Source organism: Balaenoptera acutorostrata, chromosome 20 (genome assembly GCF_949987535.1).
Source record: "Balaenoptera acutorostrata chromosome 20, mBalAcu1.1, whole genome shotgun sequence".
NCBI lineage: Eukaryota > Metazoa > Chordata > Mammalia > Artiodactyla > Balaenopteridae > Balaenoptera > Balaenoptera acutorostrata.
Window position 1 is genome coordinate 25712671 of NC_080083.1, and position 26040 is coordinate 25738710.

General features: G+C 37.5%; 1 protein-coding gene and 1 pseudogene across 4 annotated transcripts in view; both read left to right on the top strand.

The window, feature by feature from the left end:
- Positions 1-26040, top strand: part of TRIM37 (tripartite motif containing 37) — a 121162-nt gene that overhangs the window by 79421 nt on the left and 15701 nt on the right. For all 4 annotated transcript variants that reach the window (XM_057535974.1, XM_057535976.1, XM_057535973.1 and 1 more), the window contains 2 exons: positions 6680-6874; positions 14135-14443. In XM_057535974.1, coding sequence (XP_057391957.1) covers positions 6680-6874; positions 14135-14443 — 504 coding nt within the window. The remainder of the gene's footprint in view (positions 1-6679; positions 6875-14134; positions 14444-26040) is intronic.
- On the top strand, positions 21010-21666 carry LOC103012452 (actin-related protein 3-like; annotated as a pseudogene).

Genomic DNA, 26040 nt, shown 5'->3' on the forward strand with positions numbered 1-26040 from the left:
CCACGTGTTTGTGTTGTTTGCAGGTTTTTTCTTGTAGTTGATTTCTAGTCTCTTAGTGTTGTGGTCGGAAAAGATGCTTGTTATGATTTCATTCTTAAATTTCCTGAGACTTGTTTTGTGGCCTAGCATGTGATCTGTCCTGGAGAATAATGTTCCCTGTGCACTTGAAAAGAATGTGAACTCTGCTGCTTTTGGGTAGGATGTTCTGTATATAGAGATCTATATCTATATATCTCTATTAAGTCCATCTAATAGATGGACTAATGTGTCATTTAATGCCAGTGTTTCCTTATTGATTATCTGTCTGGATGATCTATCCATTGATGTAAATGGGGTGTTAAAGTCTCCTACTATTATTGTGTTACTGTCAATTTCTCCCTTTATGTCTATTAACATTTGCTTTATGTATTTAGGTGCTCCTACGTTGGGTACATATTTATTTACAATTGTTATATCTTCTTGCTGGATTGATCCCCTTATCATTACATATTGACCTTCTTTGTCTTTGTTATGGACTTTGTTTTAAGTCTGTTTTGTCTGTTGTAGATATTGCTACCCCAGGTTTCTTTTCATTTCCGTTTCCATGGAATACCTTTTTTTATCCTGTCACTTTCAGTCTGTGGGTGTGTTTAGATCTGAAGTGAGTCTTGTAGGCACATATATATGGGTCTTGTTTTTGTATCCCCTGGGCCACTCTGTGTCTTTTGATTGGTGGGTTTAGTCCATTTACGTTTAAAGTAACTACTGATAGATATGTACTTATTGCCTTTTTGTTAATAGTTTTCTGTTTCTGTATTTCTTTTTTGTTCCATTCTTCTTTTGCTCTCTTCCCTTATGATTTGATGACTATCTCTAGTGTTAGTTTGGAGTTCTTTCTCTTTTGTGTGTGTATCTATGGCTTTTTAGTTTGTGGTTACCATGAGGTAACACACACACACATACAGACAGACACACGATTATTTTAAATTGCTGATTTCTTAAGTTTGAACACGTTCTAACAACCCTGAATTTTTATTCCTCTCCCTACCCCCACTCCATGTTTAATGTTTTTATGTTATATTTTACCTCTTTTGTTTTGTGTACCTCTTAACTGCTTATTGTGGACCTAATAAGCTTTTATCCTTCATACTTGCCTTATAAGTGTTTGATCTACTACAGTTAAGATGTTAAGATGTCCATTAAACAGGAGATCTTTCTTATACAGAAGCCTAGGTATATAGTAAAATAGTATTTACTAAATTTAATTTTTTAGATAGTATTAAATAATGATATAGCTTAAAACAAATATTTAGTGACTCAGGTGGCCTCATTCCCATAAGAATTGCTTTTAGTTTATTCAGTTATTTTCTTTTAGTTGCAAGAGAATTTAGGCTTAATAATATGTGCTGAAAAGGGTTTTAAATGTTTTTCTAATGTAGAACATTAGCTAGTTGAATCAGCTGAGTATGAAAAATCTATTCTGTCGATATAATTGCCTGCCATGTGTAACTTATGAAACACTGCAATAATACTTCTAATTTGAGAACTAAAAAGTTTTGGCAGTATAATACATTTGTAAAACAAATTGACATTGTATAAAGTTATTACTCAAAACATCTGTTATATATTTCAGGTTAAAGATTTTTAAGGTTACTTGTTCCACAGATGTTTAATGAATACCCACTAGGTATCAGCCATTGTGTTGTTCATTGCGTTTATAAAATGAATGAGCATCACTTTTGCAGCACTAGTCATTGTAAAACTTTGTGGTTATAAATATAGATACAGGGTGACACCAAAAATGGAAAGAACAGCTAATTGGAAATGGGTGAAAAAAGGTTTCAGAGAGAGAGAGTGATGCTTGATCTTGCTCTTTAAAGATGAGCTAAGAGTTCATTAGGCGAACAGGGAAATAATGAGATTAAAGAGCAAAGGCATTCTAGGCAGAAGTCGCAGCATTGTCCTTTTTAGGAACTTCAAATATTTGAGAGTTTAGTTTATATGGGGGCAGGCCAGTGTGAGATTGGTAAGCAGGAACAAGATTAGGTAATGGAAAGTCTTATTTGCCAGACTAAGGAGTTTGGGCTTTAAAGGTCTTTTCTTTCTTTCTTTTTTTTTTTAAATAAATAAATGTGCATTGGGTCTTCGTTGCTGCGCGTGGGCTTTTCTCTAGTTGCAAAGAGCAGGGGCTACTCTTTGTTGTGGTGTGCAGGTTTCTCACTGCGGTGGCTTCTCTTGTTGTGGAGCATGGACTCTAGGTGCATGGGCTTCAGTAGTTGTGGCATGCAGGCTCAGTAGTTGTGGCGCACGGGCTTAGTTGCTCCGCGGCACGTGGGATCTTCCCAGACCAGGGCTCGAACCTGTTTCCTGCATTGGCGGTTGGATTCTAACCACTGCGCCACCAGGGAAGTCCCCACTAAAGGTCTTTAAAAGCGAATGTGATCAGATTTGTCTTTATAGTGGAAAATGGATGAGATAAGATTAGTTAGAAAACTACCGTGGTGGGCTTCCCTGGTGGCACAGTGGTTGAGAATCTGCCTGCCAATGCAGGGGACACGGGTTCGAGCCCTGGTCTGGGAAGATCCCACATGCTGCGGAGCAACTAAGCCCGTGAGCCACAACTACTGAGCCTGAGCGTCTGGAGCCTGTGCTCCGCAACAAGAGAGGCCCGTGCACCGCGATGAAGAGTGGCCCCCACTTGCTGCAACTAGAGAAAGCCCTCGCACAGAAACGAAGACCCAACACAGCCATAAATAAATAAATAAAATTTTTAAAGAAAAAAGAAAACTGCCATGGGAATTCCCTGAGAGTCCAGTGGTTAGGACTCCGTGCTTTCACTGCTGAGGGCACGGGTTCAGTCCCTGGTTGGGGAATTAAGATCCTATAAGCTGTGTGGCAGAAAGAGAGAGAGAGAGAGAGAGAGAGAAGGAAGGAAGGAAAGAAGGAAAGGAGGAAAGAAAGAAAAAGAAAAAAAGAAAATAACTACCTCAATATTCCAGGAGAGAAATTTTCAGGGCCTAAAATAAGGTAATAGCAGACAAGGTAAAGAAGAAGAAACCTTTTGAGAGATGTTAAATAGTATCTACACAACTTGGGAGTGTCTTACTGGATTGGTTGGAGTTGGTGGAGATGTGGGGATGATACTTAACGTTTCTAGGTTAGCCCGTGCCATTACATAAGTGAATGAGTCAAGGAGCAGAAGATAGTATATTCCGTTTGATCCATGTTGATCTTGAGAGGCCTATGGGACCCCCATGTATTGATCTCCAGATCCGTATAACTGGCTGCTTAGAAGACCACAGGTGTGCAGTCTGGTCTATTAATGTATATTGCTTTTTTAAAATAAGTATCAATGTTTATTCATTAGAATAAGTGAATTAATTAAAAATATTATTCAAAAGATTTATCCATAATATATAAAGAACTTTTACAAATCAATAAGAAAAAGATAAGACAACCTCTTAGTAAAAAAGACAAAAGACAAGAATAGACACTTCACAAAGGAGGCTGTCTAGATGACCAGTACACATTTTTAAAGGTGCTCAGCCTCTTTTGTCAGAGAAACGCAAATTGTGATGTGTCCCAGTGTGGATCTCTTGAGTTTCTTTATCCTACATGAAGTTTGTTGAGTTGAGTTTTTTGGATGTTTAGATTAATAGATTTCATTATATGTGGGAAATTTTTATCCATTTTTCTTCAAATAATATTCTTTCTCCTCCTCTCTAACTCCCATTATGTGTATGTTGGTACACTTGGTGGGGTTCCACAGGTCTCTGAGATTCTGTTCATTCTCTTTTTCAAGAAATGCCAGATAAAAACCACATTATGATACCATTGCATACCCACTGTAATGGCTAATACATTTTAAACTGGCAATATTAAATATTGAAAGCATTTGGAGAGATGGAAACTCTCATAGCCTGCTGGTAGGAATGAAAGTTGATACCACTCCTTTGGAAAACTGTTGGGCAATATGGGCTGAAGCTGAACAAACACATCCTATGGCTTTCCCAGTTCCAACAGAGTGGGAGGTGGTGTTTGCCAGTCGAATTTTACAAGATAATTTAGAGCAGCATTGTTCTTTTTCAGGTGGTTTTGTTTTCTTGTGTTTTTAATTAAAAAAATATAAATGTAATTTATAACAAAGTAAAGGATGTGAAAAACTAGAGAAGACTAGAAAGGTAGTTTGGGTCTAGACTGTGTAGAACCTTGAATGTCATGCTAATGCATACAGGCACAGAGCTTAGATAGATCAATGTAATATTTTAGCAGGATTAATCTGGCTTGGCTTAGGAGGAGAGGATCCATTTTCTTTTTTATGAGGTGGTGTTTTTTTTTTTTTCCGAGTGAAGTTCAAGAGCAGGTATCTGCTTATAAGTTCAGTAGCTTTATTCCTAGTAGCCGAAAGCTAAAAGCCACCCAAATTCTCTCCTAATAGTAATAAGGAAAGAAACTGGATATATTCATATTTTGGAGCCCTGCACAGAAATAATGAAAATGAATAAACTGCTATATAGAGCAATATAGATGAATCTTATGAATATCATGTTGAGCAAAGAAGCAGGATATGAGTACAACTCTATCATTACAGTTATGTAAAGTTCTAAAACAGGCAAAACTAATCTATGGTGTTTAACTCTGGATGGAAGTTACCTTTGAGGAGGAAGGTTAGTGAGCAATTTTAGGAGGCATGGGGGAATTTTGGGGTGCCATTAATTTGTGACCATACACTAGGCTGTATACTTATGTATGAGACAGACATACACACAAACACACACACCCAGAATGATGGCAGTGTTAGCTCTGAGAGGGAGAAACTGAAATAGATGCTAAAGTCTTTGATGCCCGTGGATGAATGTGATAGTGAGTAGAAAGGATGGGAACATGGGAGGAGGGAGTAGCTGAAGGGCATGAACCACAGAGGAAGGGAGTTTTTGTTCATTGGCGAGAGTAGTGACCTGGACAAATGGTTAGAAACAGAAGACTGTTAATGCTCCTTTCTGTACTGGGGGTCCATTTAACACAGGAGAATGAGCAACTTTTGTTTTTAAAGAAGAACTAGATATCCGGGCGATAGATACCATACTCTGGGCTACTGAGTTTATTTACTAAACAATCAGAACCACCTGAGTAGCTTTTTGGAAAAAGGTCCTGGATCCCACTCTAATATTCTCGTTCAGTACATCTGGAGTAGGGCCAAGAATTTTAAAAATTCCTCCAACTGACTGATATGCAGCCTGACTTGGGAACTCCCTAGTAAAGGAAAAGGGCTAAAAAACAGTTTCGAGGTGGAGGGGGGATAGTTTTCTGCCTTTTAAAATAGGAGTTGCAGTGGGTACAGGGGCTAAAAGAAAAATTGGCAATGGGATAATCCTTAGAAGAGGAAGAGGATGGGGACTTCCCTGGTGGCGCAGTGGTTAAGAATCCGCCTGCCAGTGCAGGGGACACGGGTTCGAGCCCTGGTCCAGGAAGATCCCACATGCCGCGGAGCAACTAAGCCCGTGTGCCACAACTACTGAGCCTGTGCTCTAGAGCCCACGAGCCACAACTGCTGAAGCCCATGTGCCCAGAGCCCGTGCTCCACCACGGGAGAAGGCACTGCAATGAGAAGTCCGCGCACTGCCACGAAGAGAAGCCCCCGCTCGCCACAAGTAGAGAAAGCCCACACGCGGCAACGAGGACCCAATGCAGCCAAAAATAAATAAATAAAATAAATAAATTAAAAAAAAAAAAAAAGGAAGAAGATGAAAAAGTAGGAGAAGGTAAGGACATAAGAATGTGAACATAGATGAAAAACATATAAGTAAATAACTGGCCTGAAGCTTCTGAATAACTAAACTTCTCTCCTAAGTTTTTCTTTTTTTCCCCCCCCAGATCTCTTTGGAAACACTCATGAATAGTCAGAACCTGATTATTTCATGCTATTTTTATATTATCTACTTTAAGACTTTGCCACGTGTAACATTATTTAATGTTGTGTTTCTTTAGAATATATTTAAATAGCTTTATTTAAGGAGGTCAGTTTTAACCAACATTTCCATACCTAATACTTGTTAGGCGTTGTACTAGGCGCTGGAGAGAAGTCAGATGGTTTCCTTGGCTTAAGGAGCTTATTAGTTCAATACAGGTAATACAGAGATGACATTATTTTCAGATGTCTATATTATGCATCAGTCATTAACAAGGTAAGTCTGAAATGTTCAAATTGTACTTCAGTATTTAATCAAACTAGAAAAAATGTCTGCCAAACCGTCATGACCTGAGCATTTTGCTGCCCAGAGACCGGAGAAAGCTTCTGCTATTTTGGTGTCTAGTTCCTTGGGATCTGTTATACCAGGGAGCTTGACTTTTATCCAAGACCGCTGGGCTATGCGATATATTCTCCTTTTCCTTACCCTCATACCCCTAACCATATATACTGTACACATTGTCACCTTTTTATTTCTAGGGTTCAGGATGGGGTTGAGGATTACACCTGAATTTTGAGTAGTAATGAGGCCAGTCGTCAGTCACTGTTCTTTGTACACCTCTCTGGGCAATATGGTTTCTTCTCTGTGCTTCTTACCATGAACACCAACTCCTAAGAGGTCCATAGACAAGTATTCAAACAACATCAGCCAGTTTACTTTTTCTTTGTTTCTTTCTTATTAAATTTGTCCAATTATATAGCTTTCATTTTCTACATCTCCTTCTTTTGCAGGTAGTAACCATGGCTATATGGGTGCCAGTAGCAGAATGTCAAGAAGAGCACATTTATGCTCTGCTGCTACCAGTAGTTTATTAGACATTGATCCTTTAATATTAATACATTTGTTGGACCTTAAGGACCGGAGCAGTATGGAAAATTTGTGGGGCTTACAGCCTCGCCCGCCTGCTTCACTTTTGCAGCCCACAGGTAAAATATTAACAATAATTTCCCATTTTTCTGTGCTTCTCCAAAAGAACTCTTAAATTTGAACCCAAGTATCTTAAGTGTTGGAACATGATATGTTTCTGTAGCAAATTGATATTTCATTGCATGTTATAAAAATATGTCAATCAAATCAATTTTTTGTTGTTATTGTTCAAAGGTGTTTTGTGCAAAAATAATGTCAAAATGCCTGTAAGAAGGTTTTTATATGATTTGCCTTTTAGATTGTGACTGATTGACAGTTTGATCCATATGAAGTACAGTTGTCCTCTTTCTGAATGGACTTCAAGTTTTGCAGGCTTCATGAATACACTAACTTCTTAGTGGAACTGTGTCTACGTTAAAAATAGAAAAAGAAGGTTTACTCATGTTTTGATGTTTAATAGCCTAAAAATGTATACCAATTAGCAGTATTTTTTTTAAAAAATTATTTGTTAAAGAGGAGTTACATTTGTGTTACTGTAATACAATGTATACACATACACAATTTAGATGTATAGTCAACCCTGGACTTTCTGAAACTTTTAGACATAGGCATTTACTTTAAAATGACACATTTTAAAAACCGTTTTTGTTGGAAAGCTTCCTAAAATATACTGAACATTTTTCTTTCTTTTTTTTTTTTTAAAGGAATATTTATATTTTGGCTGTGTTGGGTCTTTGTTGCTGTGTGCGGGCTTTCTCTAGTTGCAGCAAGCAGGGCCTATTCTTCGTTGCAGTGCACGGGCTTCTCATTGCAGTGGCTTCGCTTTGTTGTGGAGCATGGGCTCTAGGAGCACAGACTTCAGTAGTTGTGGCACGTGGGCTCAGTAGCTAGGTCTCGCGGGCTCTAGAGCGCAGGCTCAGTAGTTGTGGTGCACGGGCTTAGTTGCTCCGCAGAACGTGGATGCTTCCCGGACCAGGGATCGAACCCATGTCCCCTGCATTGGCAGGCGGATTCTTAACCACTGTGCCACCAGGGAAGTCCCTACTGAACATTTTCTACCTTCCTAAACAACAGTTACTATACAGATTAAATCAATGATTTACAACAGTGATTTTGATGCTTCTTTAAAGCAGCAGAACTCATTTTTCAAGTAGAGTTTAAGGCAGTGTAGAAAACAGAGAAATAGAGCTGCTCTAGTGGGGGATAGATCAGAGCTTGGATTATTCAGGCCTCTTTTTTCCTAAGGTATACTTCCTGGAAGCCTGGGTCCTCAATCTGACTGTCTCCAATCAGGTTATGAAACAGTTGTGTTTTATCTATGGTCCAAGTACATTTTGTATTATGCCTGTACTCTTGTAGTACTTACCACATTGTATATAATTTTACATTTTTTTTCTGAGGCATTTTTGTTTTAGAAAACTTTTAAAATATAGAAAACCGTAAAGAAGAAAATAAAAATTACACATAGTTCTTGTGATCAACAAAGAAATACCCTTAAAAAAAATCACATTGGCAGAGGTTTTGCTTAAATTATAACCAGTGTTGTTTGCAAAGACCTAGTGAAACAGACAAGTTCTGTTTCTGTAGGTAGATGTATACATTGGTTTAACCATTTTGAAGGGAAATTTTGTAGTAGGTGTAAAATACCTCTATCCTTTAATCCTGTAACTTCACTTCTAGGAATATATTCCAAAGAGAAAATAATCAGAGTTGTTGAAAATATCCAACAATACAGTTATGGTTGAAAAATTACAGTTTTGCCATGGAATAGCATATTTTATAGGCAGGTAAAATCATGTTTTTGAAAAACATTCAATGTCATCGGAAAAAAAAGAATGCAGACTCCATAAACAGAGTAAGACCTTGGTTCTCTGAAAGTTTAGCTTTCTGTTAAAATTAATAATATAAATGACATGACTTGAGTTTCAAATCCAGGTGATTAAAATGCTGATGACAAGGAGGATGGGGGAAATAGTAGAAAGAGCAAGGCTTGGATTTAAACATCTTGAGTTTGACATCCCAGTGGGATATCACAGTAGAGATGCCCAGTAGACAGCTAAAAATTAAGAACTGGAATACAGGCAGTTATTTGCCTAGAAGTGATACTGGCTAATTAAAACTAAGGGAGTAAGATTGCAAAGGGGTGAGTTTCAAGAAAGGTTTTCAAAGAAAAGGGCTAGGGACATAATCATGGTGAATGTCTATTTTTATTGAGTGTGTGGAAGGTGAGTCAGATGAAGAGGCTTTGGAAAGGAGAGAGAACAGAGTCATGGAAGCCAAATGAAAATAACCTTTCTATGAGAGGATATTTAAAGGCTAATGTTAGAAAAAGGTCCAGCTTTCTTTTTATTAAAAAGATTGCTTGGATTTCGATGTTCATTTTTGATTCTTTGCGTATTCTTTCCTTCTCAATCTGTATACTTTCATTTCCTATTTTTGTCATACTGCATTAGCTAGAACTTCCGGTAGAGATTAAAAAGGAGTGGTGAAAAGGTGTTCCTGATCTTGATGGGAAAGCTTCAAGTTTCTCACCATAAAGTATGATACTAGCTGTAGGTTTTCTTTTTTTTTAATAAATTTATTTTATTTTATTTTTAATTTTTGGCTACGTTGGGTCTTCATTGCTGCACTCAGGCTTTCTCTAATTGTGATGAGCAGGCGCTACTCTTCATTGCAGTGCGGTGGCTTCTCTTGTGGTGGAGCACGGCCTCTAGGCGCGCAGGCTTCAGTAGTTGTGGCACAAGGGCTCGGTAGTTGTGGCTCATGGGCTCTAGAGTGCAGGCTCAGCAGTTGTGGCACACGGGCTTAGTTGCTCCGCAGCATGTGGGATCTTCCCAGACCAGAGATCGAACCCGTGTCCCCTGCATTGGCAGGCAGATTCTTAACCACTGCACCACCAGGGAAGCCCTGTAGGTTTTCCATAGATATTCTTTATCAAGTTAAGGAAGTTCCCCTTTATTCTGAGGTTTTATCGTGAAGGGTTGTTGGATTTTGTCAAATGCTTTTTTTTGCATCTGTTGATATGATGTGATGGATTACGTTAATTGATTTTCAAATGTTGAACCAGCCTTGCATACCTGGGATAAATCCCACTTGGTTGTGGTGTATGATTTTTTAAATATGTTGTTGAATTCAGTTTGCTAATATTTTGTTGAGGGTTTTTGGCATCTGTGTTCATCAGAGATACTGGTCTGTAGTTTTCTTGTAATGTCTTTGTCTGGTTTTGGTATTAGAGTAATGCTGACCTCATAGATTGAGTAAGGAAGTGTTCCCTCTGCTTCTTGCAGAGATTGTAGAGACTTTATATAATTTCTTCTTTAAATGTTTGGTAGAATTCACCAGTGGACCCATCTGGGGCCAGATGCTTTCTGTTTTGGAAAGGTATCAGTTACTGATTAAATTTCTTTAATAGATGCAGGCCTATTCATATTGTCTATTTCTTCTTGTGTGAGCTTTGGCAGATTGCCTTTCAAGGAATTGGTCCATTACATCTAGATTATCAAATTTGTTGGCATAGAGTTGTTCATAGTTTTCCTTTATTATCCTTTTGTTTCTTTGAACACATATTGAGTGAACACCTATCAGTATCAGACTCACTGCAGGTTTTTGTTCTTAACCACTGTGCCATAAAGAGAACATCGTAAGGGGCATCAGGGTTTGAACAACAGATGATGTAGCCGAACTAGGTTTTAAGGTACATGTAGTGGTAAATAGAAGTGGAAAGTCAAGTTGGATCTGTTCTGTGGAAGGCCTTTCATGCTTGCCCGAGGAATGTATTCATAGTGGGCAGTGGGGAGCCATTGTTTCAGTTTAGGAATAGTTTGATTCAAACTGTATTTTGGAAAGCTTGCAGGGCTGAGAAAGCTATCAGACATGAAAATCTAATCAGGGTACAGTTGTAGAAGTTTATTTGTGGTTCCTAGTATGAGAGGACAAATTCCTACATTTCTGTGTATTTTCTCAATCATTATATGCTTAAAAATATGTGGAGCTGGGATAAGGTCTTCAGAATCTTTTGACATTATAAAAGTTCTACTTAACCTCTAGGGAACAGATTAACCTAGGCAATGTATAATTAAGATTTTACTTATAGCAAACAGTTATGCTTGTAAAGGTAGAGTTTATGGGACTTGGCAACTAATTGTAACATGGTAAAGAGGACTCTGAAGTGGCTTAGGTGACCAGGAGAAGGATGACAGCATTGACAGATACTGAAGTCTGGAGGAGAAGCTGTAGAGAATTGTCTTTCTTGAAAGGTACAACTGAATGATATGAAAGAAGTGTTATAGATGAGACTCTCAGTTCTATTAACCTTATAACTTGGCAAATTCAGGAAGGCTTCTCATCATCAGTGCAGTAAGTATCCTTAAGTTGTCAGGTTCCTTTGGTGAAGTTCCACAGCACCTTACCATCTCCTGTCTTAGCACTTAACCACACAGTACTGAAGTGGATTGAGAGCTTTGTGAGGGCAAAGACTGGGTGTTCGTCTTGTACACTGTTATATCCCCTGCCTAGCACAGTGCTTAGCGTTTGAAACAAACTCAGTAATTGTTTATTAACTGATTTTTCAGATGATGGAGGTTTGTTTAAGTCTGTTTTGTATTTTCCCATTTGGGCTTCCTACTTTTAAAAATTCTTGTCAGTTTCTAGTAATAATAAACTGAACCATGTGGTTTAATACAGGTTTTCATATTTAAGTCCAGGTAGATGTGGGGTGGGAGATGGGAGCCACAAAGATTTTATTTAGCAAAACGTTTTGAGTATTTTGTGCCATAGGCTGCTCGGCCTGGAATATAAAGATCACTAAGATGTAATCTCAGCCCTTAAGTTGTTCACATTCTACATGTTTGTCTTCCTTACTGTAATGTGTAAGTGCTGCAGTAGAAGTGGACTCCCTGTGCTCTACAAAATTAGGTGAGAATTGATTTGAAAGAAGGGGAGCAGTTGGTGGTTTAGGTGCCTGAAGAAGGAGACATTTCAGATTATACCTGATGAGTTTGGGTTAGTAGAGCAAAGGAAAGAGGACGTGTGAAAAGGATGAAAGCGAGATAGAACATGGCTGGTATGTTAGAGATGCAAACAGTTCCAAAAGATTGGATATGTTTGGGATAGAGGCAGAAGATAAAGCCACTGAGAGTGAAGGTGGAATCAGATAATGTAGGGCCTTGTGTGCCATGCTGGTGCTTTCCTCAGTGAATCTAAGCGGGAAAGTAACATCTGATTTAGGTTTTAGAAAACTGCCCTGACATCTTGGTGGACAATGGGTTGAATGGGAGTGTGCTACGGAGTGTTTTCACAGACATTGAATCTTCTGAGCTTCACAACAGTCCCGTTACATGTATATTATTGTCTTCATTTTACAAATAAATAAGTGGACTCAGAAGTTGGAGGACTTAAGAAAGTTACAGCAACTAAATGGTAGATCTGCGACCAAATCCTGGATTTCGAAAACCTCTCTCTTATTCTTGCTTTCAACTGCAAGTAACAAAATGCTGCTAATCGTGGCTTAACTAATAAATAATAAAGGCACTTTATTATGCATATTAAGTCTGGAGGTAAGTGATTCCAGGTTCATCAGGTATTTAAAGGCAGGACAAGGGATGGTCTTCCTGCAGTTCTCTTGCCTCTTCTGTCATGGCAATAAGATGACTGCCACAGCTTCATACATCATTTATTCACAAGAATGTGTCACTAGCAGGAAAGAAAAGACTGGATGGAAAAGAGACTTATTCCGTGATGCTGGAGAGCAAAGTTATTAATATTAAGATCACTGACTTTGGAGGTAGACTCCTTCGTTTGAATTCAAGCTCCTCTACTTATTATCTGTATCACCCAACATAATAAAATCTCCCTATCAGGATAGAAAATCTCTGCCTCCCCTCCCCCCAGCTTTTGGCTGAAACTCTGAGTCATGTGCCCACCCTAAATGCTCAAAGAGGAATGAGCTTAGACCAGTCCTAGACTCATGTCCTCTGGGGCTGAACAAAGGATGGACCTAACTGTCCAGAGCGCACTGCTGCCCACCTAATACCTGAACACAATCTGGGTTCTTTTCACATGGTAGAAGCGGGGGGATAGCTGTTGGACACACTACGATGCTACCTTTGCCCTGTTATGTGGCAGTAGATTGTTACAGTGTGTAAGCACGTTCAGCTCTCATTCCGAATTGTTCTTTTGTCTACTTAGGGTACCTGTTGGTCCCCTGTTTGTTGGGGGGGGGTGTTATTTTTTTGGGTAGGGAACTTCGTTTCTTTTTGCTTTGAGTCAGTCATAATGTTCTTTGATTTCCAAAACATCTACCTCATTTACTCTTCCTGCATACAAAGTGTGTGTTTTCCTTGCTCATTCCTCTCTTCTTAATATTTGGGTGGGCGAAAAGAAATTAAAAACAACTTTAACTACTTTCTCTTGGAAGAGAGAAAGCATTGTTAGTTTAGTGGCTGCAAAGACTCAGTGAGTGACAAGGAACTAGTTTTTTATGATATTCCATGGCACTTAATAGCTTTATCTACACTGGATGATAGTTCAGTAAATCAATTTTTTTTTTTTAAAGAAATTCACGTTCTTTTATTTATTTATTTATTTTTATTTATGACTGTGTTGAGTCTTCGTTTCTGTGCGAGGGCTTGCTCTAGTTGCGGCAAGTGGGGACCACTCTTCATTGCGGTGCGCGGGCCTCTCACCATCGTGGCCTCTCTCGCTGCGGAGCACAAGCTCCAGACGCGCAGGCTCAGCAATTGTGGCTCACGGGCCCAGTTGCTCCGTGGCATGTGGGATCTTCCCAGACCAGGGCTCGAACCCGTGTCCCCTGCATTAGCAGGCAGACTCTCAACCACTGCGCCACCAGGGAAGCCCCAGTAAATCAATTTTTAAAATTCAGTTAGAATATTTTTTTTTATATACTATGTATAGCATATTAGACTAAGTGGCTTCTAGGTTTATGTTTTTTCTGTTTTGTTTGTTTGTTTTATTGTGAACATAATAAAAGCTCAGTATAGAAAATTTGAGAAAAGTGGAAAAGTATAAAGGAGAAAGCCCAGGCAGTAGGGTAGCTTTTAAAACTTTTAGAAATAAATACATAATTCAGATTTGAGTGATTATAATGTGACCCAGATTTTAACTTTGTAGGTGTGAATAGAGTTAGGATACTTGTGTCTATCTTTATTTTCATTAATGGGATTTAATGCATGCTTTTATGTTGATACCACCTAAAGCACCTTAAGTTATTTATACCTCAAATTTGCTTATAGTCACAGTATAGAATGGTTTCATGAATGTTAAAGTCTGTATTAACATGACTTGTCACTTTCTCTCTGAAGCATCATATTCTCGAAAAGATAAAGACCAAAGGAAACAGCAGGCAATGTGGCGAGTTCCCTCTGATTTAAAGATGCTAAAAAGACTCAAAACTCAAATAGCTGAAGTTCGATGTATGAAAACTGATGTAAAGAATACACTTCCAGAAATAAAAAGCAGCAATGCTGCTTCTGGAGACATGCCGGCAAGCCTTCTTTCTGCTGACCAGGCAGCTCTGGCTGCATGTGGAACCGAACACTCTAGCAGATTACAGGATTTGGGAATGGAGCTCTTGGCAAAGTCATCAGTTGCCAGTTGTTACATACGAAACTGTAAGTGAAAAAGATCCTATTAGTTTTATTTCTCCATGTGTCATTTGGGAAGCTAGAGGACAGGTTATTTTCAGAATAATAATATTCAAACATCTCCCTCACAATGAATTAAGACTACAAATGCAAACAGCCTTTTCTCCCATCCATAACTGACTCTGTATATTTTCTACTGTGTAATAGAGCTAACATTTCTTGGTTGCTTATTCTATATGGGTCAACAAACAAGAGAAAGTCCTTAACCTCGTGGATCTTGCATTCATGTATTCATGTGATAGGAATTGGACATTAAAATGTGTAGACAAGTAAAGATAATTTCAGTTGGTAAAAAGTACGTGAAGGAAACAACAGAGGAGTGAGATGGGCAAAGCAAGTGAGGTGTGTGCTATTTTCGTTAGGGTAGTCAGAAAGTCTCTCAGGAGGCAACAGTTGAACTGATATCTGAAGGTTGAGAAGGTGGCAGCCATGCAGAGATCTGGGGGAAGCATTCTTCAGGGTAAACAGAATGGAAAATGCAAAGTCCCATATAAAGGATTTGCTCTGCATGTTTGAAGGCTCAAAGGAAGACCATTTTGGCTGAACATGGTGAACTAAGCAGAGGCGAGAGTGGCAGGAAATAAGTCAGAGTGGTAGGCAGGATCTAGATCAGGTAGGGTCTTATAAGACCTCAATAAGGAGTTTGAGTTTTATTCTGATTTTAGGAGAAAGTCTCTAGAGAATAAAAATCAGGGGGGTGTTTATGATCTGATATACCTTTTTACAGAGATTACTTTCTTTGTTGTGTGGAGAAGGGTATGAAAAGGGTTGAGAGTGGGAGTTGTGAGACCAGTAAACAGCGTGTAACAATAGCTTGTGTGAAATACGGTGACTTATTCTGGAGTTACTACACTGGGTAGGTGGACTTGCTCATAGTCTTCCAGCCTTTCTTAATTCTCCCAAGGATGGTATATAACTAGTACTATTCTAGATACATAGGACAGAAGTTAATCTATTACATACAATAGATATTTTAGACCGGGAGGGCTCAGTTCTTTCCCACAAACCTGGTAAGAATGGTTTTAGGGAAAGAAAAAAACTAAGAATGATGTTTCAGTGTTTGGTCTGAGCAACGTAGTGACGGGTGGTGTCATTAATTGAGACACAAATCAAATCCGGAAGAAGCAGGTGTGGGGATTGTTGTGCCATAGGGGCAGGAAGTCGGGAATTCTTTTTTAAACATATTAGGTTTGAGATGTCTGCTAGATACTCTAGTAAATATCTCATAGGCAGTTGAGTGCTACATAAGTCTGAAGGATATGGGGTTAAAGCTGGATATAAACAGTTGGAAGTCAACAGTATCAGATGTTGTTTAAAGCCAGGGATCAAGTATGAAGGGAATTTAAATGGAGAAATTTTGGTTCTGGGCACTTAAATATTTAAAGGCCTGGTAATGAAGGGGAAGCCAGCAAAGGAAATTGAAAAGAGCAATCATTAAGGGCAGAGAAAAACTAGAAGAAATGAAATCTCAAAAAAAATTTTTAAATGCATCTCAAAACAGTGGAGTGGTTGTATCATTGAGAGGTGTCAAAATGAAGGGTGGGTGACCCTTTTAAGAACCATTTCCATGGAGGAGTATAGCAGAAGTGAATGAGGTGAGAAAGCAGAGCATGTCTGCGCAGCTCCTTCAAGAACTGTCACAATAAATTGGGTGGTCCCTGGAGGGGTTGTGGAGTCAGGAAAGAGTTTGTTATCTGTGTGTTGTTTTCTTTCATTTTCTTAAACATGTATGCTTTTCTTACCTGGATTTTTTTGGTGGTAAATATACATAACATAAAATTTACCATTTTAACTATTTTTAACTGTACAATTCAGTGGCATTAAGTACATTCACACTGTTGTGCAACCATCATCACTATTCACCTCCAGAACTTTTTCATCATCCCAAACTGAAATTCTATATCCTTTGAACAGTAACTGGGCATTCCCCCTTTCCCCTACCCTCTGGTAACTACTGTTATACTTTCTGTTTCTATAAACTTGACTATTCTAGATATCTCATATAAGTGGAATCATACAATATTTGTCTTTTTGTGTCTGACTTATTTCACTTTAGCATAATTTCTTCAGGGTTCATCCATATTGTATCAAGTGTCAGAAATTCATTTCTTTTTCAGGCCAAGTAATATTCCCTTGTATGTATGTATATACTACATTATGTTTATCCATTCATCTGTTGATGGACATTTGGGTTGTTTCCACTTTTTGGCTGTCATGAATAATGCAGCTGTGAACACATGTGTGCAAATATCTGTTCAAGTCTCTGCTTTCAATTTTTTGGGGTATATACCTAGAGTGGGATTGCTGGTTCATATGCTAATTGTGTTTAATTAAAAAAATTTTTTTTTTAAATCATGGTAAATTTTACCACATTTTGTTAAACAAAATTTACCATCTTCACCTTTTTAAGTGTACCTATCAATGGCATTAAGTACATGCACGTTGTTGTGCCAGCAACACCACCATCCACCCACAGAACTTTTTTTTATCTTGCAAAACTGAATCTCTATACCTATTAAATGGTAGCTCTCCCTTCTTCCTCCCCCCATCTCCTGGCAGCAACCATTTGGCTTTCTGTCTGTATGAATTTGATTACTCTGGGTACCTCATATAAGTGAAAACATAGAGTATTTGCCCTTTTCTGGTTGCCCCTTATTTCACTTAGCATAAGCTTCTCAGGGTTCATCCATGTCGTACCATTCAGTGCAAATATCTGTTCAAGAATAAATATTTCTTGAACAGACACAAGGAATATCTTATGGGATGCTGATATTCTCGTCCTTTTTATGGCTGCGTAATATTCCACTGTGTGTGTATATACTCATTTGTTTACCCATTCATCTTTTGATGGCTACTTGGGTTGACCATGTATATGAGGATTTATTTCTGGGCTCTCCATATGTGTGTTTATTAAAATGGGATATATTAATGCTTGGTACTGATGGCAATAATACAGTAGAGATGAATAGGAAAGGGGATAATTGCCAGATACATAGGACTCTCTTAAATAAAGATGACAATATAATAGAAAAATGAGTAAAGGTTATGATTAGGTTGTTAACATAAGTAGAACTACAAAAAGGCAGTAAATGTATGAAAAGATACTCAACCATATCTAGTTGTCAAGGAAATGAAAATTTAAAACCAAAAGAAATAATGCTTTTTGGATGGACTTTTGCAAAAAGTTTTTGTTACATATTTCTGCAGATACTTCCCCTGTTGTCACTTGTTTTTGTTTTCTGCTAAATGTGAAGTTTTAAATTTTTAAATTTCAAGATCTATTAATAGTATTCATGGTTTGGGGATTTAATGTTTTTATTTGGAAGGCCTTTTCAACTCCAAGTTTATAAAAACAACACTTATTTTCTTGGTTCTATTTTTGTTTTTTAACTTTTTTACATTTAGGTCATTATTCCATATATAATTTGTTTTTTACATGATGGTGTGTGAGGTAAGTTCAGTGATCCAACCCCCTGCCCAACCCACCCACCCAAACGAAACATGTTTTTTGAAGAATCTACTCTGTTCAACAATATGGAACTCATCCTTCATATTATAGACCAAATTGCCGTATTTACATAGTTCTGTTTTTAAATTCATTCATAGAGGTTGAACCAGGTGAAATTGCCAATATGAGACTTTTTGTTTGTTTGTTTCTGGCCACACCACTCGGCTTGCAGGATTTTAGTTCCCCGACCAGGGATCGAACCTGTGCCCCCTGCAATGGAAACACAGAGTCCTAACCACTGGACTGCCAGGGAATTCCCAAGAAGCCATTTTCTTTCTTTCTTTCTTTCTTTCTTTTTAATATTTATTTATTTATTTTTGGCTGTGTCGGGTCTTAGTTGCGGCGTGCAGGATCTTTCGTTGCGGCACACGGGCTCTTTGTTGCGGGCTTCTCTATAGTTGTGGCGCACGGGCTCCAGAGTGCATGTGCTCTGTAGTTGTGCACGCGGGCTTAGTTGCCCCTCAGCATGTGGGATCCTAGTTCCCCGACCAGGTATCGAACCCGTGTCCTTGCATTGGAAGGCGGATTCTTAACCACTGGACCACCAGGGAAGTCCCATGAGACTTTTTTTTAACATATAAAAACAGCAATTTGATTTTGTTCAACCAGATATTTGTTGTGTTGTCTACCAGACCCACACTCTTTTTTAACCATTGTAGTTTTATAGTTGTAATACTGTGATATGTTTGCCTTCTTTTTAAAAAAATTTTATTGGGGTAATTTACAATATTGTGTTTCTGCTGTACAGCAAAGTGAATCTGTTATACAAATACATATAATCCACTCTTTTTTAGATTCTTTTCCCAGATAGGACATTACAGAGTATTGAGTAGAGTTCCCTGTACTATACAGTAGGTACTTGTTAGTTATTTATTTTATATGTAGTAGTGTGTATGTCTCAATCCCAGTCTTCCAATTTATCCAGCCCCACTAGCCAGTAACCATAAGTTTATTTTCTGCATCTGTAACTCTATTTCGGTTTTGTAGATAAGTTCATTTGTAGCCTATTTTTTAGATTCCACATATAAGTGACATCATACGATATTTGTCTTTCTCTGTCTGACTTACTTCATTCAGCATGAGAATCTCTAGGTCCATCCATGTTGCTGCAAATGACATTATTTTGTTCTTTTTTATGGCTGAGTAATATTTGACTGTATATATGTACCACATCTTCTTTATCCATTCCTCTGTTGATGGACATTTAGGTTGCTTCCATGTCTTGGCTATTGTAGGCTTCATTTTATTTTTGTTTTCAAAATGTCTTTGATGGCTCTTACATGTTTACTCTTCCAGAAATTAATTTTGACTGGAATTGTGTTACATTTAATGCATTAATTAACATTTAATTTGAGGAATTGACATCTTTTCAGTACTAAAACTTTCAAATTTAGGAATGTGGTGTTTCCATTTATTCAAGTTGTCTGTTATGGACATATACTTCTTCAGAGTTTTAGTTTTCTTCATATAAGTTCTGCATGTGTCTTGTTATTAATTTCTAGGTATATTATGATTTAGGTTGCTGTTGTGATGGGATCTCTTTTTTCCCCCCATAATATTTTCTAATTATTAGTTACTGACATATAGGAAGACTATTGGTTTTAATATGTATTCAACCCACTTAGTGAACTTTTTAAATTGTTAAGTTTTTTAGTCAGTTATATTGAATTTTCTATGTAGACAATCATATCATCAGGAAATAGTCATAGTTTATCCACTCCTTTCCTGCATATTTACTTTTCACATTGCATTGTCTGGGCTGGGACCTCAGAACAATGTTAACTAATAGCAATAATAGAATTTTCGTAATGTTTTCAACTCTATTTGGGAATTCCTTTAGTTTTTAATCTCATTAAGTTCAAATTTTGCTATATGTTTCAAAAGGTAGTTTTTGTCAAGTTGAAAAATATATCCTTCTATTCCTAACAACAATAATGGTTAACATTTACTATAATGGTTAACATTTACTAAGTGTTTATTATGTACCAGGTATCATTCTAACTATTCTGAGTCACATGTATTAACTCACTTAATCCCAACAACAATTCGAAGAGGCAAGTTATTTTTTTTATTTTTATTTTTTTAGCATTCATAAATATATGTGCATTTAATATAGGAGCAACTAAATATATAAAGCAAATATTAACAGACATAAAGGGAGAAATTGACAGTAATACAATAATAGTAGGATACTTGAATATACCACTTACATCAGTAGACAGATCAACCAAACAGAATATTAATAAGGAAACAGTGGCCTTAAATGACACATTACACCAGATGGTCTTAATAGATATCTGTAGAACATTCTGTCAAATAAACAAACGAAAAACCCCAGCAGAATACACATTCTTTTCAAGTGCACATGGAATTTTCCAGGATAAATAACATGTTAGGCCACAAAACAAGTCTCAATAAATTTAGAAAATTGAAATTATTTATATTAAACAACTTTTCCAACCACAACAGTATGAAACTAGAAATCAATTACAGGAAGAAAAATGGAAAAAACACAGACATGTAGAGACTAACAACATCTTACTAAGAAAAGAGTGAATCGACAAAGAAATGAAAGACGAAATCAAAAAATACCTTGAGATGAATGAAAATAGAAATGCAACGTTCTAAAATCTATAGGACACAGCAAAAGCACTTCTAAGAGGAAAGTTTATAGTGATACAGGCCTACCACAAGAAACAAGATAAATCTCAAATAAACAACGTAACTTTCCATCTGATAGACCTAGAAAAAGCCCTAAGTTTACAGAAGGAAGGAAATAATAAACATCAGAGCAGAAATAAATAGAGACCAAAAAATAAAACCACTATAGAAAAGATCAATGAACCTAAGAGCTGGTTTTTTTGAAAATATAAACAAAATTGATAAACCTTCAGCCAGACTCACTAAGAAAAAAAGAGAGGCCAAATAAACAAAATTAGAGGTGAAAAAGAATGAAGTAATAGAAAAAGCCACAGGTACCGTGAAGTGACCAGTCCATCATGGTATAGTTTAAGGCTGTCGCCTAATGGAAAGATTTATAGAGCAAATGTTCTCTCAATACTTAAAGCACAACCTGAATGTCATTACTTTCTTTTGATTAAATCTCCACTAAATGCTCCTGAAAATAGAATATACTACTGAAATATGGTTTGAGTACTTCAATATTCCAGGCTTGTACATAGCCATGCAGGCTGTGCTTGCATTAACAGCATCCTGAGCAACAAGACATGTAGGAAAACTGATAGTGACTGGTATTAAGATGCTGTCACTCCTGTCCTTTCTGTGGTTACAGGACATGTGATTGGCAGCTGAGGTAAGCACATTCCAGTCACAAGGTGAGCTGTACTGTATTTCATTCAGCAACTGCTGAGAGGCCAAGAAGTAGGAATTCCTTAGGGCAATCCCCGGAAACAGCTATGGAAGTAAAGGAGTGCTACAGTTATGTCTGCCCAGATTTAGTAAAAGAATTTAAAAAGTATGACACAGAGGGGCCAAGTAGATTAAACAGTATACTAGAATCAAGGCAATCTCAAAGAAAGAATTTTCCATTGACGTTGGTTACAACAGATCCTTGGAACCTGAAATCTTTTTTGATCCAGAATTTGCTAATTTAGAATTTACCTACCTAAAAGTAGTAAATGAAGTAATTCAGCATTATCTTATTGGTGTCAGAGTTCTCTGAGGCAAGTTATTTTTATCCCCAATTTACAGATAAGGAAACTGAGGCACAGGGCATTAAAGGGTCCTAGAGTTTCACAGTGGTAATTGCAGAGCTAAGAACTTGAACCTTAAAGCCTGTGGCTTTCACCATTACACCAAACTACCTCTTTTCCTACTGTGAATGAAATAATGTTGCGTGCCATATCAGTAAACAAAGGATGTTGCAGCTGCCTGAGGAAATTCAGAAGGGGAAAGAGTCCTGAGGGAATTCAGAAGGGGAAAGAGTCCTGAGGGAATTCAGAAGGGGAAAGAGTCCTGAGGGAATTCAGAAGGGGAAAGAGTCCTGAGGGAATTCAGAAGGGGAAAGAGTCCTGAGGGAATTCAGAAGGGGAAAGAGTCCTGAGGGAATTCAGAAGGGGAAAGAGTCCTGAGGGAATTCAGAAGGGGAAAGAGTCCTGAGGGAATTCAGGATGAGAAAGAAAGGAATGATTTCAGTGAGCCCAGACTCTTGCATCTTCCCATATGTAGAAAAGTGCTAATTCATTAACTTGAGATATCTGTGGGATTTTTTGTTTTTTTGATATTTTGTAACTAACTGTAATCTTTTGATGTGCCAACTACCTGGTCTTTGTTGAAAAGGCCCATATATATCCTGGCTCCTCCGTTGCCTCTTCGGAACAGTCCCTCAGAACTATTCTGAGAGGCTGCCTCCCGGGCTTGAAGTCCTCAGAAACTCCGCCAAGTAAAACATAATTCTCAACTTTTAGGGTGTGCATGTTTTTCAGTCAACACTACTTACTAAGAGTGTTTTTAAGTCAAGAAGTTGTGTAGAATTATATCAACTGCTTTTTTATTGTCAGTCAAAATAATCATTATTTTGCCCTGTTACTTTGTGAACACAGAGAATTATATTATTTATCTAATACTGACCATTCTTGAAATTCTAGAATGAGTCTTTCTACTTGGTTTTGGTTTTTTAATATACCATTGACCCTTGAACAACATGGGTTTGAACTGTGTGGGTCCTCCTATCCACAGATTTTTTTCAATAAATCTGCAGTCGGCTGAGTCTTTGGATGCTGAACCACTGATAAGGAGGGCCGACTCTAAAAGTTATACCTGGATTTTTGACTGCGCGGAGGGTTGGCGCCTCTAATCCCCTATTTTTCAAGGGTTAACTGTACTGGCTGTTTTTAGTTTGCTAATACTTAGGATTTTTTTTTTTTTTTTTTTTTGGCTGCGCGGCATACGGGATCTTAGTTCCGCCTACCAGGGATCGAACCTGCACCCCCTGCAGTGGAAGTGTGGAGTCTTAACCACTGGACTGCCAGGGAAGTCCCAGCCAATACTTAGGATTCTTGACTATGTAGTCAATAAGTAAAATTGAGCTATAGTTTCATTATACTATCCTTAACACATCTGAGTTCCAAATTTATACCAATCTCATAGAATAAATTCAGAAGCTTTTGTCCTTTTCTATGCTGTAAAATTGTTTTAACATGTTATCTGCTCGTTAAAAGTGTAATGAAACTCATCCATAAAACTATCTAGCGGTTCTTTCAGGGATAAAACTTTAACAGCCTTTTTCATTTCTGTGTGTTTATTGGTCTCATATTTCTGCTGCTTCTTAAATCAGTTTTCATAATTAACTAGAAAAGTAATTTTATTAGATAAATGTATTGGTATAAAGTCATTTATTCTATTCCCTTAAATTTTAGAAACTTCCTCTGCATATGGGATATTAACTTTTTCAGTTATATCATTGCTTATTTGTGTTTTATTTTTTCCCTTGATTTGACTTGCTAGAGGCTTGTCCATTTTATTCATGTCTTCAAAGACCTAGTTCTTAGATTTATTTCATCTACTGTCTTCTTTTTATTATGTTAATTTCTGCCTTCGTTTCTGTTAATGCATCTCTTCTTCATTTTTTCCCCTTAACCAATAGTTTATGTATACTTTGCAGTGGAGAAATTGGTCATAATTTTTTCTCACAGCACCTTTTTTCCCCAAATGTACAATTAAGCAGTTTTTAGTATATTTACAAAATTGTGTGACAGTCACCATTATCTAAGTCTAGGACATTTTCATCCCTCCTCTTGTTACCGAACTTAGGTTCGGCTGCTTGCTGCTGCAAAGCCAATAATTTGAGAGGCAAGTGTCAGTAGAAGGGAAAGGTGCTTTAGTCAGAAAAGCCGACAGTCTGGGGGGACAGTAGACTTGTGTCCAGAGGCCAACTGCGAAGATCGTGCTTAGCCATGACAATTTTTAAGGGGAAAAATGGGGTGTGGGGGTGGGGGGGAACTTCAGTGAATCATCGAGGCAGGAGGTTGGGTTCTGCATCATTCTCCAGTCTGTGTGCACATTGGCTGACTCTCCCTTCAGATGTTATCTTGCCCAAGTGATCCTAAGCAGGATTGCTTAGGGGGGCTGTTGGGAGTAGAAAGCTAGTCATTTTTTTAAACTGCTAAATTCTTCGTTCTTACTTCTTTTTTTCTAGGAAAAGAATCAACAAGGCATGGTGTGCATTCAGGAGAGCAAAAGTCAAGAGTTGGGTTAAATTGCCTAGTGATCTCATTCCTATAATTAGATTCTTTTAAGGTTAGAGGGGAACAGAAATGGGCAAACAGGAAAGGGGCAAAAGAGCTGCTTTCACTCTTCCCGTAAACTCCATACCCATGAGCTGTTATTCGCCATCTTCCCCTTCCCCCTATCCCCCTGGTAACTGCTAATGTATTTTGTCTATGTGGATTTGCTTCTGGACTTTTCATATAAATGGAATCACACAATATGAAGCCTTTTGTATCTGGCTTCTCTGGCTTAGCATAATGTGTTCAAGGGCCATCTGTAATGTAGCATGTATTATTTCATTCCTTTTTATGGCTGAATGATACTTCATTGTATGTGGGTACCACTTTTTGTTTGATCTACTCATCAGTTGATGAAGACTTGGATTTTTTTCCCCACTTTTTGGCTATTATGAATAATGATGCTATGAACATTCATGTACAGTTTTTTGTGGGGACATATGTTTTTATTGAAGTATATGCTTAGGAGTGGAATTGGTGGATTATATGAGAACTATGTTTAACTTTTTGAGGCACAGCCATACTGTTTCCAAAGCAGCTGCACCATTTCACATTCTTCAACAGTATATAGGGTTCCAGTTCCTCCATATCCTTGTCAACACTTGTTATTGTCCATCTTTTCTTTTTCTTTGCCCATTGAATTATCTTGGCCTCCTTGTCAAAAATTAATTGACCATAAATGTAAGAGTTTATTTCTGGACTCTCAGTTCTGTTCCATTGGTCTATACTTCTGTCTTTACACCAGTACCACAATCTTGAATACTGTAGTTTTATGGCAAGTTGTGAAATCATAAGTGTGAGTCCTCCATACAAGAGTGTTTTGGGGTATTCTGGATCTTTTGCATTTTTCTGTGAATTTTAGGATCAGCTTGTCAATTTCTGCAAAAAAAAAAAAAAAGACAGTTGGAATTTTTATAGGGATTGTGTTGAATCTGTATTGTAGATCAAGTTTGGGAATATTGCCATGTTAACAATATTAAGTCTTCCAGTTAATGACCACAGAATATTTTTCCTTTTTTCTTTATTTTCTTTCAAAAATATACAGGTCTTAACATTTCTTTGTTAAATTTTTCCCTAAGTATTTTATTCTATTTGATGCTATTGTAAATGGAATTGTTTTCTTAATTTCATTCTCGGATTGTTCTTTGCTGATGTATAAAAAGTCAGTTGATTGTTGATCTTATATCCTACTACCTTGTTGAACCTGTTTATTACCTTTTAATGCATCGCTTCTGCTTTCTTTTTATTTCTTTTTATCATTTTTCCATCTCCTTGAGTTTATGCATGTTAGGCCATTTAGTTTCAGTTTTTTCTAATTTTTTTTTTTTTAAGAAACTACTCTTTATTTTAGACAACTTCATAAAATTATTTTCACACGTCCCCACTTCTTACCTTTCATCCTCTTAGTTGAAAAGTCTTGAGAGAGGTGAAAGAAAAATCACAGAGGGTAAACTTTGCAGCAGTAACAAAGTGCTTCCCCCAAGTATAGCTAACCGTTTCCACAAACTGGCATTCTGCAGAACAGTCTTCCAAAAAGTGTTGCTAGGTTTTCATGGGATAAGGGAGTGGGGGCTAAGACGTCCATGCTCAGATAGTGTGGGAAACCATAGATTAAGGTTAGTGTTCTGTACTGTAACAGGAATTCTCAGAGTCCTTAATATTCTAAGGTGGGTTGATCTTCAAGAGGAGAAAAGGGATATGGAATACTCCCTAAGCTTTTTGAGCAAACAATCTTTTTTTTTTTCACAGAACACAGCAGAAGCAGTTTGAAGTGCGCAGTAATCTCAAATTTTTGAGACGGAAGTTAGAAA